Genomic DNA, 17,653 nt, shown 5'->3' with positions numbered 1-17,653 from the left:
CCTCCTGTTACATACAGTAGATACTCTATCAACATAGACATAGCCCACCTTTGGCCCTGATGGTCAACACAATAAGCATCCTAGACCACCCTTCAATGTTGTTGACTACAAGTCCCAGCATCCCTAGTCCTTGACTATCCTTCACCCGTCAAGTTGGCCATGAATGTGTTCACTATCCAATAAATTCCCTGTGTTGATGTGGGCAGAAATCTACCACAAGCTCACTGAATGACTTTGGGATATTTGCTTTCTCTCAATCAATCTCCCTCACAGGGTTGTTTTTGTAAGGAAAAAATTAGTAGAGGGAGTGCTATGCACATCTCCTTGAGCTTCTAGAGCAGGCGCCTTCAAACTTGGCCCTTTTATGACTCGTGGACTTCAATTCCCAGAATTCCTCAGCCAGCATGCCTGCCTGAGGAATTCTGGGAGTTGAAGTCCACGAGTCATAAAAGGGCCAAGTTTGAAGACCCCTGTTCTAGAGCAATGTTTGTCAATGAAGATGTGTGAACTTCATCTCCCAGAATTCCCCAGCCAGCATAGGTAAGGAGGGTATGAATCCATCAAATAAATAAAACAACTGAAATTTATATTTTCATCAAAGATTAGCTTTCATATAACCATTCCAAAGACACTCTCTGGAAAGAAAGCCAAAACTAAAATTAAAATAACAGTAAAAATAACACTAAACACAAATAGAAGATCCAACCCAGCCCGTAGGCTTCTTTTCTTTTTAATTCTAAGAATTAATCAGCAGGAAGAATCACAACTTAAAACTATAGGTTTCCATTCAGAGTCATTTCAATGACCCCAGTTCTGTTGGATGAAATTGCTGGCCTTCAGATTCTTGCAAATACGAAGGCGTCCTTACATTCAACTTTCTGCAGATAATTTCTGTTTGCTTCATGGGTTGAATTCCTCAAACTCAGCAGCGGACAGGAAGAAACGCAGCCTTTGATATTATAAGCAATGTCTCCAGGAACTGCAGAAATAACCAACAAGATGCGAGTCAGAAAAACAGAATAACAGCATTGGTAGGGACCTTGGAGGTCTTTTAGTCCAACCCCCTGCTCAAGTAGGAGATTCTATACCAGGAGTAGGCAACCTTGACTCTTTTATGTCTCATGGACTTCAACTCCCAGAATTCCTGAGCCAGCGTGGCTCAGCTTGGAAACCTCTCCCTTTCCCCTCAGCATGGCTGGCTCAGGAATCCTGGGAGTTGAAGTCCACGAGTCATAAAAGAACCAAGGTTGCCTACCCCTGGCCTATACCATTTCAGACAGATGGTTGTCCAATCTATTCTTAAAAACCTCCAGTGAAGGCAAGCTGTTCCACTTATTAATTGTTCTCACAGTCAGGAAATTTCTCCCTATTTCTAGATTGATCCAACCTTGGCAACTTGGCAATGTATGGACTTCAACACCCAGAATTCCTCAGCCAGTTATGCTGGCTGGGGAATTCTGGGAGTTGAAATCCACACATTTTCAAACTATCAAGCTTGAGAAACACTGACTTAGGACAAGGGTCTGAGGAATTCTGGGAGTTCAAGTCCACAAGTCTTAAAGTTGCCAAGTTTGGAAAGCTGAGGCTTAGGGAGCTATGTCAGCATCCTTCACTTAGTTGAAGATATTATGTCCCCCGCCCCCCGCCAATTACCACATTAAGCATGTTGTGTGAACACCCACCCCCACCTTGGCTTCATACTTTTATAGCCACCTTGTAAAGCAATGTAATCACTATGCAAATATATACCACACAGTGATGGAATTTTCGACTTTGGACCCAATAACTGCTGCCTTTACACCTTAGAAAAAATATCTTTACACCATTATTTCTCTTGTTGCCAAAGATTGCAAAATAAAGTGGGTTCTTTTTTGGGGGGGGGCATTTCTATTCTGCAGTGCAGTGGGTGGGTGGACGTGTCTCTGATCATTTGCCCATTTCAGCTTCCACTGACAGCATCATGCCTTGTATGATTGCTGCAGCCCACACAATCACTTAAAAAAAAAGGAATTACAATTTTCATATCTGTGTCCCACGATGTTAATGCACTTCTTCTCAGTCCCTCTGCAAATCGCTGTATATTCAGTGCTGTCCTCCGTAAAAAGGCCAAGGGCGCCAGGACAATAGTAGTCATTCGGTTGGGAGAGGGGCAGTCCTGCAAAATAAAACAACGAAACAAACAAACAAACAAAAAAGGAAGTGAAAGATCAGCAAAAAGATCACTCATGCCAAACAAAGGTCTGGGAATTCTGTGGAGTCTGCCGTCAACTTTTTCAAAAATGCATGCATTTACGATGCTTTGTAAACTTTGGAATACCATTAAGGTAAAGGTAAAGGTTCCCCCGCACATGCGTGCTAGTCGTTTCCGACTCTAGGGGCCGGTGCTCATCTCCGTTTCAAAGCCGAAGAGCCAGCGCTTGTCCGAGGACGTCTCCGTGGTCATGTGGCCAGCATGACTAGACGCCAAAGGCGCATGGAACGCTGTTACCTTCCCACCGTAGTGGTCCCTATTTTTCTACTTGCAGTTTTATGTGCTTTCGAACTGCTAGGTTGGCAGAAGCTGGGACGAGTAACAGGTGCTCACTTACCAAACATTAACCCAATACAATTTCCACCCCCTTCGTATTTCTGCTCATGTCCCAAAGGTGCTTTCCCCCCCCCCAAAAAAAAAGACAACGGGACTTCCTTTGTTTTTCTCATCCAAGAAGCTTCTTCAGTTCTCCAGTTCTTAAAAAAAAAAGAACTAAAGAAGCTTCTCGGATGAGAAGTGAAACATCTTCAAGGAAAAACAAAAGAAAGTCCAGTTGTCTTTAAAAACAAAAAAAAACACACCTTTGGGACAACCATGACCTAGATCAGGGGTAGGCAACCTTGGTTCTTTTATGACTCGTGGATTTCAAGCTATGCTGGCTCAGGAATTCTGGGAGTTGATGTCCACAAGTCATAAAAGAGCCAAGGTTGCCTACCCCTGACCTAGATGACTGAGAATCTCCATAGATATTCCCTTTTGCGGTCACCTGGTCATTAGTACTCTTTCTGAAAGTCATTGAGGGCACTTAGAGGTTTATTTGTGCCCTCAGGGTTATCTGAATATTGCAAATGGGCATGGGGCCTTCTTGGAGCTGCTGAAAAGGACTGTGTTGTAAACAGGAGATAGATGGTGCCACACCCATTTGCACTATTCAGGAGAGCCTGAGGGCACAGATAAACTTCCAAGTGGCCTCAACGACTCTCAGAAAGAGTGCAAGGAATATAAATCCTTCCACCCTCCACTATTCAGTCAGAACTGAAGAAGCTTCTTGGATGAGAAGCGAAATGTCTTCAGGAGAAAACAATGAAAGTCCAGCTGCCTTTTGAACAAGACATCTTTGGGACAACCATGACCTGGATGACTGAGAATCTCCATAGACACTCCTGCTAATGGTCATCTGGTCATTAGTACTCCTGCTCATGGTTACGCTTAACAAGAAAGAGACAGTCTTGTACCTGCCTACCAGGAATGGCTGGAGTTGAGATTGGGAAGAACTGGATAACCTAGTTCGATCCTATCAAGAACACATAGAATTTTCTCCCTGATGTTCTGTCTCTCACCTGACCCTAGGAATCAGGGAATAGGAATCAGGAATGGCACGCAATCAGTCCATCAAACAGTTGAGCTTCCCAGAATGAGCATGCAAACTTGTGCAAACAGAATGTTTGTCCAACATTTGGCCCTGAAATGAACTGAAAATGTCCTTATCAAGCTCATTGAAGTCCTTTGTGCTACTCCAACTTTGCTCAAGCATTTTTAGTTCCTGAAAGTGGGGGGGGGGGAAGGAAAGATTATCTACATCTCTGCCCTCACACACAACCTCTTTAGGTGGGCCAGAGTAGACTCTTGATAGATGCCAAGCAAGGCAGAACCCTTGCTGTCCTTCTTATTTATTTATTCCCCCCCCTTTGTATTCCGCTCTTTCATTCAAGGGATATACACAGGATATCTTCCTCCAATTGTCTCCCAAAATAACACTGTGAGATGGGTGGGATTGAGAGAAAGTGACCAGGTTTAAGTCCCCCAGGGAATATTAGCATCTGAATTGAACCTGGGTCTTCCTGATGCTAATTCAGCAGTTTCCCTGTGACACCACCCTCTGCGCGTGGAGAATGTGTTCTCTGAAGATGCTTCAAACCGGCTTGCAAAATTCTTTTTAGATCTTTGTGCTGCCCCTACTTGGAGGAGCACCTGTGCAGATTATGCTTCACTGTGTTTTAAAAGCAAACAACAAGGGAAGCTCTCCCCAACCTGTTTCTAAAGACGTTTGAGAAGTTCCAGAAGATCCTTAATTAAATTCAATTTTCTCCCCTCTTTTATCAGCTTCAAAATTGGGGGGTGGAAGCAATGCCTAGCCTGATCATCTGAGAATTGCCAGGCTTTAACCCTGGAGCAAAGTAGAAAGCCGTTTTTCTTAACCTCAGCAACCTGAAGACGTATGGACTTCAGCTCCCAGAATTCCTCATATTTACCATCAAGCCTAGCAGTTCGAAAGCACGTAAAAATGCAAGTAGAAAAATAGGGACCACTACGGTGGGAAGGTAACAGCGAAGGTAACAGCGTTCCGTGCGCCTTTGGCGTCTAGTCATGCCGGCCACATGACCACGGAGACGTCCTCGGACAAGCGCTGGCTCTTCGGCTTTGAAACGGAGATGAGCACCGGCCCCTAGAGTCGGAAACGACTAGCACGCATGTGCGGGGGAAACGTTACCTTTACCTTTATCTATCATCTTAAAGCTGGGCGCCTCATTTTTTTAACCCGCAAATCATCCGTCTGTTTTTTTCTTCTTCTTTCAATAAAAGTCCACATTAGGTTTTAGTCTTTTTTTTTTTTAGTCTTTATCATTTTTTTTTCTCAGATCAAACTGCTCAGCTTCACCACTTCTGCAACTTTAGTTAATTTGCAAGCTTGGTTAAGTCTCATGACCTGCTGTTTTTACGGAAGAGTAACTCTTAAACCGCAGGTCCATGAGGGAAGCTAAACCCATTCAATCAAGGTCAACCCTACGTTTATCCAACATTGACAAATTGGATTTAAAAAACAAAACCAAACGTAAAAGCTTGTCAGCAAGGACAAAAATCAGTGTGTATTTGTTAGATCAGACATGTCAAACACAAGGCCTGGGGGCCAGATCCGGCCCGCGAAGTGGTTTCATGTGGCCCGCGAAGCCATCCTGGAAACAGTGAGGGAAAGGCCTCCACTGCCTTGGCCCTGGCCCAGAGACCCTCCTGCCAGAGACCCTCAGATCTGTCCCACTCCTGCCCAGGCCCCCATAGGCACCCTTGATGCGAACGATGTAGAGCTGGCCACACCCACCCAGTAGGCCATACACACTCTAGCCACGCCCACCCAGTAGGCCACGCCCACCCTGGCCATACCCACCCGGCCCCCTGAGGGCAACCGCAATGCTGATGCGGCCCTCAATGAAATTGAGTTTGACACCCCTGTGTTAGATGGTGGTGAGGGAGGAAGTTTGACAGGGCAGGAAGAAAGACAAGTTACACTCCCCTGGCCTACATTACCCTCTGAAATAGGGAGCATGTTGGGAGATCAGGATCCTAGTCCTTCTGAGCAAAACATACCAGGAAATGGTTTGTCTTCACACGGTTCTTTCTCACAGCAATTGATTCTTCCTCTGATATATGAGTCATGCCCAATATTTACATCAAATTGCCCAAGTTTGCAGACGCTGGATGAGAAACAGTTCTTATGCACAGTTCGGACTGACACTGATGCTGTGCGAAGGAGGGAAGGAAAAAAAAAGGAAGGAGAGGTTAACTTGGTGGAGCTGTTGATTTGATAACAGGTTATGCTTCCAGAAGATCGTACAACTCACACCACCAAAAATATATTTTAAAAGCAATAGCCAACACTCAAATGCAAGTGCCCAATATCTACTGTACGTGTTATTTACAAGTCGAGAAAAATTTCACAGACCACCGTCCCCTGCGCTCCTTTATTGCTATTATCATCCCTGAAGAAGTGAGGGCAACTTTTAATTTGAATAAACCCCGAGAGCAGTTGGGGAGTTTTGGAAGCTCCCTTCCCAAGGCTGTTACTGGTTTAACCATTTTTATAGCTGATACAAGCTTTATGAAGTCCTCATGAAGAAGATGTTTCTTGTCTACCCCAGGTGTTCTCCACCAGACACTGGTCATTATATGCCAATTGTCTTATGAATCAATATTATTAATCAATACAGATGGTCCCCGGTTTACAGCCTGTTCTGTACCAGCCTGCTACCGGCCCTGCAGAAAGGCAACCCCTTTATAAACGGCAAGAGGCTGGAATGACGTCTGCCAAATTTATTACTACAAAAAACAAACAAGACACGTACCAAGATACAGGAGCTTTGAAACACTATCTGAGCGGTTGCTTTCAGCAAACCAGCCCTCCCCAAACATTCCCTTTATAAAGAGTTCAGGGCGTGGCCTCTCTCTGCCTCCTTCCGAGAAGCCCCACAGCCTTCCTCTGTTTACTCCTACTTGACTGCCTCCTGCGTCGGGCGTCCTTGAACAGGGCCAGCTGTGGGTCATCTTCATCCACACTGTCAGGCTCACACAGCTGGGTCTCCATGGTGACCAAGTGGGAGGGGCCTGCCTGAGGGCTATCATCAGCAAGATCTTCAACCCCCTCAGCAAGGTCTTCAACACCCCTCTCCTCCTCTGATTCGTCCGACCCAACTGCCGAACCCACAGGCTGACCCTGAATCACAACACTGCCCTTCTTTTAGTGACAGCTCGAAGTTCGAACAGCACTAAAAAAAACACCTGACTTGTTATAGAAATGGCTAGTTTATACTGTTATGTAAAAGAGAAATGTTTGAGGTTTGATGTTATTATTTTATTCTACTGCACCAAAGGGAGTCGGAAATAAATGCCTTTTCGTTCTTTTTTCCCCCTTTGCCCCACACTTTTCCCTCCCTTATTTTCCTACTATTTCCTTTTGTATTTTTTGTATCTTGTAGTATTACGAGCCGTGGTGGCGCAGCGGTTAGAATGCAGTGCTGCAGGCTGACTCTGCCCACTGCCAGGAGTTTGATCCTGACCTGCTCGAGATTGACTCAGCCTTTCATCCTTCCGAGGTCGGTAAAATGAGGACCCCCAGATTGTTGGGGGCAATAGGCTGACTCTGTAAACCGCTTAGGGAGTGGTATAAAAGCACCATGAAGCGGTATATAAGCCTAAGTGTTATTGCTATTGAGTCTGCCCCATATTTACTGCAGCCATAAGAGGCAAACTCCCCATCTAGTTTGGTGCCCAAATACATTTTCAAGCCTGTAGCTAGCCTAGATTAATTTATTGTGTGCACTCAAGCCATAATTAGTAAATAAATTGCCCAGACTACGAGGGCCAGATTCAGCTTCCTTTTTAATATTACACAGATTTGGGGGAAATAATTGCTTCTGATTATTATACTACAGAAGAGAATTTGGACTATTTCATTGTACTATTTTCTGTGGGTTTTTCCTTTCCTCCCTCCCCCCCCCCACCATTATTTCGCTTTATTTTGGGCAGGTGCAAAGAAGTTTTTATTTCTGAGAGTTTATTCTTTTACTTCCTTGCTTTCTAATGTATCTTAGAATTCGTTTAATTTATAGCCTGTAAAAGCTCCATTTGGGAGCCCCAGACGTGCTCTTTATGGTCAGAATCACAGTGGAAAACTGAAGGTTTCTGGAATCTGTTCAGAATCTTCTCTGTGGGAAATTCCAAAATATTTTCTTTTTTTTTTTACAGAACGGTGGAGAATGATGCTCCTGGGAGAAATTTAGCTTAAGCCAGAAATTGCTGGGAATCATACCAGCAGGAAATAGTGGCGGCGCGGCGCCGAAGATAGCCGTTTCGGGCTGTCCGCTTCACAGCTGAGTTTTTCCACCTAAAACAGCGCCGATCAGCTGTTTAGGTGGATTTGAAGCCCCCTCCTTGGGAGAAGAGGAGGGGGTGAGGCCCCAGGTAGGGGTTGAGTTCTCCGGGGCCGCCTGAGCTGAAAGCTTGGGCGGCTGAAGGATTGAACTCCCCCGTAGCCTGGGTTGCTCCCAGCTGTTTAGCGTCTCTGCTCCGGGATTTTTGGAGCGGAGCCAGGCGTTTGCGACCACCCCTGCCAGAAGGAAAGACTTTAGAGTAAAAGGAGCAGGCAGAGCGGTACAGGAGGTTAAGGTGAAGAGGACTTTTATTCTTACTCTCTAGCTTAATGGACTTTATAAACTTAAAGTGAAAGTGCGGAACAAGTGAAAGTGAAGAAAGATGGCGGCTAAATCTTCCTCTAAAGTTCTTCGGAGTGCGGGAACTTCCCCGGTGCAACAGCAATCAGTTAACCTTGACAACCTGGTCAGGTTAAGTCTGGGGTGGGGGCAACAGCCCCTGGGGAACCCCAAGCCTTAGTTCAGAATGGGAAAAGAAAATAAAAAAAACATCCACAATGCAGGTTAAAGGAAACTGTTCTGCGTTGTTCCCAACAAGCCTCTACAGGGAAGGACCGTGCTACACGTGTAGTTGCCAGGACAAACCCTCCTTGAGAAAGTTACTCCGTCAAGAAAGGGGACCTTAGAGAAGATTTTCATTCTATTGGAAGGAAATGAGTGGGGGTGGGGGGGCGGGGGGGTTGTCACTGTGGTTTTACCTGACGAAAGCTCCAGGAAGACCTTGCCACATACATCTTCTGGAGAAGAACATTCCCTTTGGTAACCATCGCAATCTTTTCCTACGTTATGACAATAGTCACACGAGATAGAGTTTCCTGGAAAAAATAAAAAGAAAAAAACAAAAGCGTGCACCTGATTAATTCTATTGTCTCCTGCCTTCCCCAGAGTTGTTCAATATTCTGAAATGGCGGGGGCGATCAATTACTGGGGAGGAATCCAATTCCTGAAGGACTGTGTTCGACGGAGAGAAGCAACCTAGAACTAAGGAGAAACTTCCTGACAGTTAGAACAATTAACCAGTCGAACAACCTGCCTCCAGAAGCGGTGAATGCTCCAACGCTGGAAGTTTTTAAGAAGAGACTGGCCAGCCATTTGTCTGAAATGGTATAGGGTTTCCTGCCTGAGCAGGGGGTTAGACTAGATGACCTCCAAAGTCCCTTCCAACTCTATTGTTGTTGTTGTCATTGTTGTTGTTGTTATTGATCATCACACAGGCAGCCAGATGTTCAGACTGGATTTGACATTTCTGTCTACCTGTCAAGTCTTTACCAAGGACCTGGGATGTTTGATGGTGTTATAGATAGCATCGCTGGATGGAAGCAGTTCCTAGTAAGGCTGCCTTTTGGAATTGACTGATGGCAAATTTGTCAGTGCCAATGGCATCCAAGTGGTGCTCCATTTGTTTTGGGAGCGCACCCAAGGCGCCTATTGCTATTGCCACAGTCTTTCTATTTCTGTTTGTAGGTCTTTGTATTTTGTTATCTTCTCCAGTTCTTTCTCGTCTATTCTGTTGTCTCCAGGCACTGCCATGTCCACTATCTAGACTTTTGTTGTTGTTGTTGTTGTTGTTGTTAATAATAATATAAATGGAACTCAACTTGCTAATCAAGAAATGCTCTAAAGAGCAAGGCGAAAGACTGGTCATTTCAGGAGAGATGATATGGGGACATTGGTTCAGAAGTAAGGTGTGTGCTTCCCATTCAGAAGACCACAGGGTCAGTTATACCCTTGCAAGTGGAAGTGGTAGGAAATAACCTTATAGAATTTGGTCACCCAGAGAGGGCAAAAGAGACGTCTGGTCGAAGCCATGATGACACCGCAAGCATCATGACATCACTGCAACACTTGGGTCTGTTCTGTCCTTTTCTGCTTTTATCAGGAAGAAGGAGCAGATTTCTTTATCCTCTGCACAGTAAAATCTCTTTAATAATTTAATAATTTATAGCCTAACTTAGAGGAGATTGCAAAAAAACCCAACCCAGATGCCATGATTTACTACATGCCAGGGGAGTATATCCAGACATTAATAGGACTGTATTAACTAGTGGCGAGGCGCTTTTTCTTTCTTTTTCTTTTTTTCTGTTTAACAGTTAATAGGGCCATCCTTTTGGCTGTAATAAAGATGAAGTGGTTGCTAAACAAATAGCGACATCGTACCCTCATTTGTTTGGATACGTTCATCTTTTTCAATCATACTTTTTTCAAATTAATTTGATTATATGTGTTCTTGTTCATCATTAGATCATGCTCAGTGCATTCAATTTTGTCGTGAGATACACAATGGCAATAAAGATTTTCTATTCTATTCTGTTCTGTTCTGTTTTGTTCTACATGTATGTATGTAAGTAAGTAGCATACAATTGGATATTTTACTGTTTCTGGCTTTATGGCTGTAATAACCTGGTTTAATCTCTGCAGCCATCCGATCATGTAATGACCTCAGCGAGTTAGAGAACATTTATGCCATGAGCAAGATGACACAGTGGATGTGACATCACTTGGCCCCATTCAGAAGTACATGAATAAGACAAATGAAGTAATGTCCCAAGGGTGGTTTTTCAAGAGGCAACTGGACTTTCTTTATTTTGTCTTGGAGACATTTCGCTTCCTATCCAAGATGCTCCTTCAGTTATGAACTGATGCTGAACTAAAGAAGATTCTTCGATGAAGAAGCAAAACACATTGAAGGAAAAATAAAGAAAGTCCAATGCCTCCTGAAAAACCACCTTCGGGACAACCATGACCTGGATGACTGAGAATCTCCCTAGACCAGGGGTAGGCAATCTTGGCTCTTTTATGACTTGTGGACTTCAACTCCCAGAATTCCTGAGCCAGCATGGCTTGTTCAGGAATTCTGGGAGTTGAAGTCCACAAGTCATAAAAGAGCCAAGGTTGCCTATCCCTGCCCTAGACAAATAAATCAATGGCATCAAAGAAGCTGCAATGTTCTTCAGCTCTTTCTAAGACTTTACAAGATAATGGTATCAGTTACACTGGACTGAGAATTGGAAGATGGAATTGGAATTGGAAGCTAAATACATCCAATTTATCCAGAGGAACTGGTCACAGACCCAGACACTATTCGTCTATGTTTATCGTTTTCCAACCAAATGATTAGTTGTTAAATAATACATGTAAACTCCAAGCTAATTTATGTCCAATACAATTCAAGTAAGTGGAAAATATTAGTGGATAGTTATCAGTCATTAAGCTGCAATCAAGTCTTGAAAGGTAATAAATAATAATAATAATAATAATAATAATAATAATAATAATAATAATAATAATAATAATAATAATAATAATAAAGTTGGAAGGGACCTTGGAGTGGTTGATATCTAGATGCTGGCAGCAACCCGTGTCAACCATCAGCGCCAGTCAATTTGAATGTTCAGTTGACTGAGGTTCATGTTTAATGAATAAAAGATAATAATAAAAATAAAGTTGGAAGGTCATCTAGTCCAACGCCCTACTCAAGCAGGAAACCCTATACCATTTCAGACAAATGGTTATCCAATCTCTTCTTTAAAACCTCCAGTGTTGGAGCATCCACAACTTCTGGAGGCAAGTTGTTCCACTGGTTAATTGTTCTGTCAGGAAGTTTCTCCTTACTTCTAGGTTGCTTCTCTGCTTGGTTATTTTCCACCCATTGCTTCTTGTCCTGCCTTTTGGTGCTTTGAAGAATAGCTTGACTTCCTCTACTTTATGGCAGCCCCTGAGATATTGGAACTGCTATCATGTCCCCCCTCGTCCTTCTCTTCATTAAACTAGACATACCCAGTTCCAGCAACCATTAGGTAATACCTAAGTAAGGTAAAACTTAGGTATTAAGCCTGAACTGGATGTGATAGCAGTAGTAGGAAGGTACATATTACACATAAGGGTGCCTATACAAAATTCAGCTCTTCAAGGTTTCCGACTTGTCAAGACTGAGGGACAAGAACTATGAGGAACTGAGGTTTGCTTAAGTACAGACAGAAGCCTGCATAGCATTGCATCCCTGCTTCCAGATGACTACATAAATTTCTGCTTGCATCCAAGCAGATGGCATGATGTTGAATATGGAAAACTTGAGAACATTAAAAATAAGGCAACTGAAGTCTCAGAACTCATTTGCCTCAAGATATTCTGCAATGTCATCTCCTTACCTCTGGCTACGAAAATGAAAAGAAGGCAGATGGTTTGTAGAGAATTCATGGCTCTTTGGTGAAGATCAGAGCTGGATTGGACAGGTTGACCTCAGTGAAGTTCTGGATTCTGCTGAAACCAGAGACTCTTCACAACATGAAACAAACACAAGTTTTAAAATGGGAAACCCCTCCCCATAATTTAGGGCCAGCCCACTAATCAAAAAGCAAACACAAAGTGATCAAATTAGGTGACCATCTAGAAAGTTTGCAATGTTTAGGACATAGCCTTGTAAGCACATTTATTTTTTGTTGTCATTGGCTTGAGCCATTGGATTTTACCTTTTTATCTCCCTCTTAAGCAAAGTCCAATAACAACCATCAAGTCAAACTTCCATGTAACTGTTTAGTCCTGGAACCAACCAAAGATAAACCAAGCTGAGGTCAGTGACCAGAGAGGCACCACCATTAGTCAAAGAGCTCCAGGCACAAAAGAACATTAGCAAGGACTCATAGGGATGAGTCGCCCTGGGGTCAGGACCCCTGATGAGGACGGCCTTGATTTCATTTATTCATTTACCAAATTTCTACACTGCCCATTTCACGTAAATGACTCTGGGTTTTTCCCAAACAACCTCATAAAACAAATATTAAAATGATATTAAATGCAAGTGGAAGACAAAGTTAAAAATAAGGCAAAAACTTACAAAATTACAAGTAAAAAAATATCAGAGTTAACAAGACTAAAAATTTAGCAAGATACAGGGACTGTCCTCAAGTCATCAGCCATCCCACGGACAGCTCAATGCAGCCAAGTGGTGGCCAATTCACCATGGACAACTCTCCATGGACAACTCAACGCAGCCAAGTGGTAGCCAATTCAGCATGGACAACTCTCCATGGACAACTCAATGCAGCCAAGTGGTAGCCAATTCACCATGGACAACTCTCCATGGACAACTCAACACAGCCAAGTGGTGGCCAATTCAGCATGGACAACTCTCCATGGCCAACTCAATGCAGCCAAGTGGTGGCCAATTCAGCATGGACAACTCTCCATGGCCAACTCAATGCAGCCAACTCGGCACTGGACAACTCTCCATGGAACCATTCAGCAAATACAAAAGTGAAATTAATTTTACTGGAACCATGGCCAATAATAATCGTAAAGAAAGTCAACCGAGAAATATGAGAGTTACAATAATTTTGACAAAAACATGGTCACCAAATAATAATAGTAACCAAATTGTCCTGTGGCAAGTTGGCCATGGCAAGTTGTCCTAGACATTGTACCCATGGGGGTCTAAGAATTATATCACACTCTTAGACCTCCCCCATGCTAACTGACAGGTCTTAAAGCTCTTCGGGAAGACTAGAAGAGTGGGGGCTCACTTCAACTCAGGGGCTACTTATTTACCTTATGACACATTCATATCACTTTTTGATAAAAACACCGGAGATAAAAATACAAAATATGAAACCCAAAATGTAAATATCTGTCTAGATTACAGATATAATTTTCACTTCATTTGTCACAGCCGGGAAATCAGCAAAATCTCCATTATAGTTTCTATTTTGGCACTTCATGTTAGTTAGATAGTTTGTCTTCCAGCCCTGCAGTCACAATTCAGTGATGGTATTTTGTCCCACATATGGAGGGCATCCACGCATCTACCGGGGCCAGTGTGAATTTAGTTCAGCGTTGTCCAGATTGCACGGGGCTGGTCAAATCTAGGTGTGTTTTTTTTTCCAAAAACGCAAGGAAAACCTTGACTTTGTTGTGGGGAGGAGGGGGCAAATTTTTATTCAATGTCATTTCTATACATTGGGAACTGTTCCAATCAACTATTTGTGCCATCCATTAAGTCACAGAATGTCCCATGTGTCCCCTGGTTGTTGCTAAAGAACAGCCCCTCCAAGGCAAGCCTTGAAGATATGGCAGATAGTTAATGTTAGCAACCTCCTGGCTATATCACATCACCTTGATGGCTACGATGCTCCAAAGGATGTGGGCAGAGGCCCCCTTATTAGATTCTACAACTCAAATTCTTTAATCTGGTTGGTAAGACCAGACCTGGAATACTGCATCCAGTTTGGGACACCATGATATAAAAAAAGGCATAGAGACTCTAGAAAGTGTGCAGAGAAGAGCAACAAAGATGATTAGGGGACTAGAGGCTAAAACATATGAAGAACAGTTGCTGGAATTGGGTATGTCTAGTTTAATGAAGAGAAGTACAAGTGGGGACATGATAGCAGTGTTCCAATATCTCAGGGGCTGCCCCAAAGAAGAGGCAGTCAAGCTGTTCTCCAAAGCACCTGAAAGCGGGACAAGAAGCAATGGATGGAAACTAGTCAAGGAGAGAAGTAGCCTGGAACTAAGGAGAAACTTCCTGACAGTTAGAACAATTAATCAGTGGAACGACTTGCCTCCAAAAGTTGTGGGTGCTCCAACACCGGAGTTTTTAAAGAAGAGATTGGACAACCATTTGTCTGAAATGGTATAAAGTCTCTTGCTGGAGCAGGGGGTTGGACTAGAAGACCTCCAAGGTCCCTTCCAACTCTGTTATCCTATTTAAGTACTTAACTGTGGCAAAAAACAGGTTCCGAAGTGTCTCACTTAACAACCACCTTGCTTAGCAATGGGAATTCTATCTCCTGATGGTGGTCGTAAATTGAGGACTGCTGGTGATGCTTACTGGTAACAGCCATCATCAGAAAATGGGGTTAGTTCATTAAGCAGGATTCTAGGCATCTTTAACATGGGATCTCCAGCCTCTGCAAACTATTCCAGGGGGCTTCCATTCAAACATAGGCCCTGAGTCCACTCTTAAACTTCTGTAATAATTTACAGGCTGTATCTATATTAATAGTCAGTTATCTATGTGGTATCAGACTTTCCAGAATCATGATGTTCTCTTATGAGGGTTTCATTCGTTTTAGGCAAGTGTGGTGTAATCCTTAGTCTTACACCCATGTCCCCATCTTCCAAAGTTAATATTAGCACAGTGAGAATGCTAGCAAAGCCATTTATCTGCCATTTATCTATATTTGGTTACTGTTAAAAAAACAACAACACCTAAATGAACATCACAGAACTCGGATAAAAGTTTATAGGTGAGTACAGATCATTATCTAAGGGAACACCTGCTGCCGGCATCAACTTCCCATCGTACTGTGCGCTCCCACAGGGAGGGCCTTCTCAGGGTACCGCTGGTTAAGGAATGCCGGTGGGTTATTGCCAGGGGAAGGGCGTTCTCTGTGGGCGCACCGGCCCTATGGAACCAACTTCCCATGGAACTCAGGACTGCCCCCGACCTTCGCTCATTTCGCCAGGACTTGAAAACTTGGCTCTTCGAGCTGTTTGGCCCAGACTGAAGGGTTTTAATTTAATTTAATTTAATTTAATTGGGTTTTAGTTTTAATTTCAGGGACTGGAATTTAATTAATAGTTTTAACTGATTTTAATTTTTGTATGCTATGTTTTTTTAATTTTCCCTGTAAACTGCCCTGAGTCCTATGGGAATAGGGCGGTATATAAATTTAAATAATAAATAAATAAATAAATAAATAAATAAATCCTCAAATTATAAACACCGTTGGGATGCGAATTTCCACTACTAAGCAAGGGAGTTGAATTGTGCCCAATGTTATGGTCATCATCATCATCATCATGAGAATTGCAAGGGATCTTGGAAACAGTGTTTCACAACCTCAGGAAGTTTCAGATAGGTGAACTTCAGTTCCCACAAGTCCTTCGAACTCAATCTCAAAGTGAGATGGGTGGCACATAAATTAAATTAAAATAAATGGAAAAATCATGTCAGGACCTTTGTCAACTGCACAGTTAAATCAAACAGAGAAAAAAAAAAGGTGAGGCCCCTATTTTAAAAGCCATCTACTAAGCCTGGGGTCCTCAGAGTGTGGTTTTAAAAAAGCCAAGATTGCTTCATGGTGGGATCAAAAACTCTGCCTGGTTTTTGAGTCCACTGTTCTGGCTGTCTTCTTGACTTTTTTGGCCATACCTTATGGATATCTCTGCATGAACGTGTCAAAAAACACGACCACCAGGCTTCAGCCTTTCCCAGCAGGCAGCCCAGCAGCCCAGAAGAACATACGCCATTGAAGGCAGAGAGGAGGTCATTGGGGAAGCCTCGTGTTCATCAACATGCCCACCAGCCAATCAGAATGGAGGCATTTGTGTAAGACAGAACGAAACAACACAGGTGAATGTCTTCTACTCCTTTCCGTTCAAGAAGCCTCCAAATAACTGCTCCCAGATCCTGATTTCTCAAGTCTTGGCCTCCCACTCTCAAATCGTAATTTGAAGTTGAGTCTGTTCTTACCTAAGTTCTTCCCAGTTATAGGCAAACACCGGTTTTCAGAATCCCAGCAGGAAACCAGTTTTTCATTGCATTTAATTGAGGTGAGTCCAATGCATCCCAGGACAATGAAGTCCATTGGGACAGTTGACTTGAGGTTCAAGCACTATCAAGAGCAAGAGCAAAAAGATGATTTGTGTAACTGCCTCTCCCTAAGAGTAACTGCCTTCTTTATCAGATTGGGTATTCTAGGCACATCCTTTTTCTTAAAAAGGGTCTTTTGGTGGAACCTAGGAAGCTCACTATGGCAGCCCCTGCCCCATGGAAAAACCTTCCCCTAGAGTTCCAAGAGCCCCCCTCTTATTCTATTCTATTCTATTCTATTCTATTCTATTCTATTCTATTCTATTCTATTCTATTCTATTCTATTCTATTCTATTCTATTCTATTCTATTCTATTCTCCTCTACCCTACCCTACCCTACCCTACCTTACCCTACTCTACCCTACTCTACCCTACCCTACCCTACTCCATTCCATTCCATTCCATTTCTATTCCATTCCATTCCAAGAAGGTGACCTCAACAGATAATATATCTTAGATAATATATCTAAATATTTAACTGTGACAAAAAAAGGTTCCGATGTGTCTCACTTAAAAACCACCTTGCTTAGCAATGGGAATTCTATCTCCCGATGGTGGTCGTAAATTGAGGACTGCTGGTGATGCTTACTAGTAACAGCCATCATCAGAAAATGGGGTTAGTTCATTAAGCAGGATTCTAGGCATCTTTAACATGGGATCTCCAGCCTCTGCAAACTATTCCAGGGGGCTTCCATTGAAACATAGGCCCTGAGTCCACTCTTAAACTTCTGTAATAATTTACAGGCTGTATCTATATTAATAGTCAGTTATCTATGTGGTATCAGACTTTCCAGAATCATGATGTTTTCTTATGAGGGTTTCATTCGTTTTAGGCAAGTGTGGTGTAATCCTTAGTCTTACACCCATGTCCCCATCTTCCAAAGTTAATATTAGCACAGTGAGAATGCTAGCAAAGCCATTTATCTATATTTGGCTACTGTTAAAAAAACAACAACACCTAAATGAACATCACAGAACTCGGATAAAAGTTTATAGGTGAGTACAGATCATTATCTAAGGGAACACCTGCTGCCGGCATCAACTTCCCATCGTACTGTGCGCTCCCACAGGGAGGGCCTTCTCAGGGTACCGCTGGTTAAGGAATGC

The 17,653-nt window shown here is 43.0% G+C and overlaps 2 protein-coding genes across 2 annotated transcripts in view; one reads left to right on the top strand and one right to left on the bottom strand.

Annotated features, from left to right (window-relative positions):
- The window catches only part of LOC308672494 (interferon-inducible GTPase 5-like), a 192,051-nt gene that overhangs the window by 116,858 nt on the left and 57,540 nt on the right, over nucleotides 1-17,653 (top strand). The gene's annotated exons all lie outside the window — the stretch shown is intronic.
- LOC308671859 (phospholipase A2 inhibitor gamma subunit A-like) lies at nucleotides 837-8,841 on the bottom strand (the record flags this gene model as incomplete). The annotated part of the gene is made up of 4 exons (XM_081334342.1): nucleotides 837-979; nucleotides 2,015-2,155; nucleotides 5,615-5,767; nucleotides 8,652-8,841. Coding segments are annotated over 4 exons (627 nt in total), but the record flags the coding sequence as incomplete, so codon positions are not given.

This window comes from Vipera berus (assembly GCF_964194415.1).
Source record: "Vipera berus genome assembly, chromosome: 9".
Taxonomy (NCBI): domain Eukaryota; kingdom Metazoa; phylum Chordata; class Lepidosauria; order Squamata; family Viperidae; genus Vipera; species Vipera berus.
This window is presented reverse-complemented; position numbering and strand designations above follow the sequence as displayed.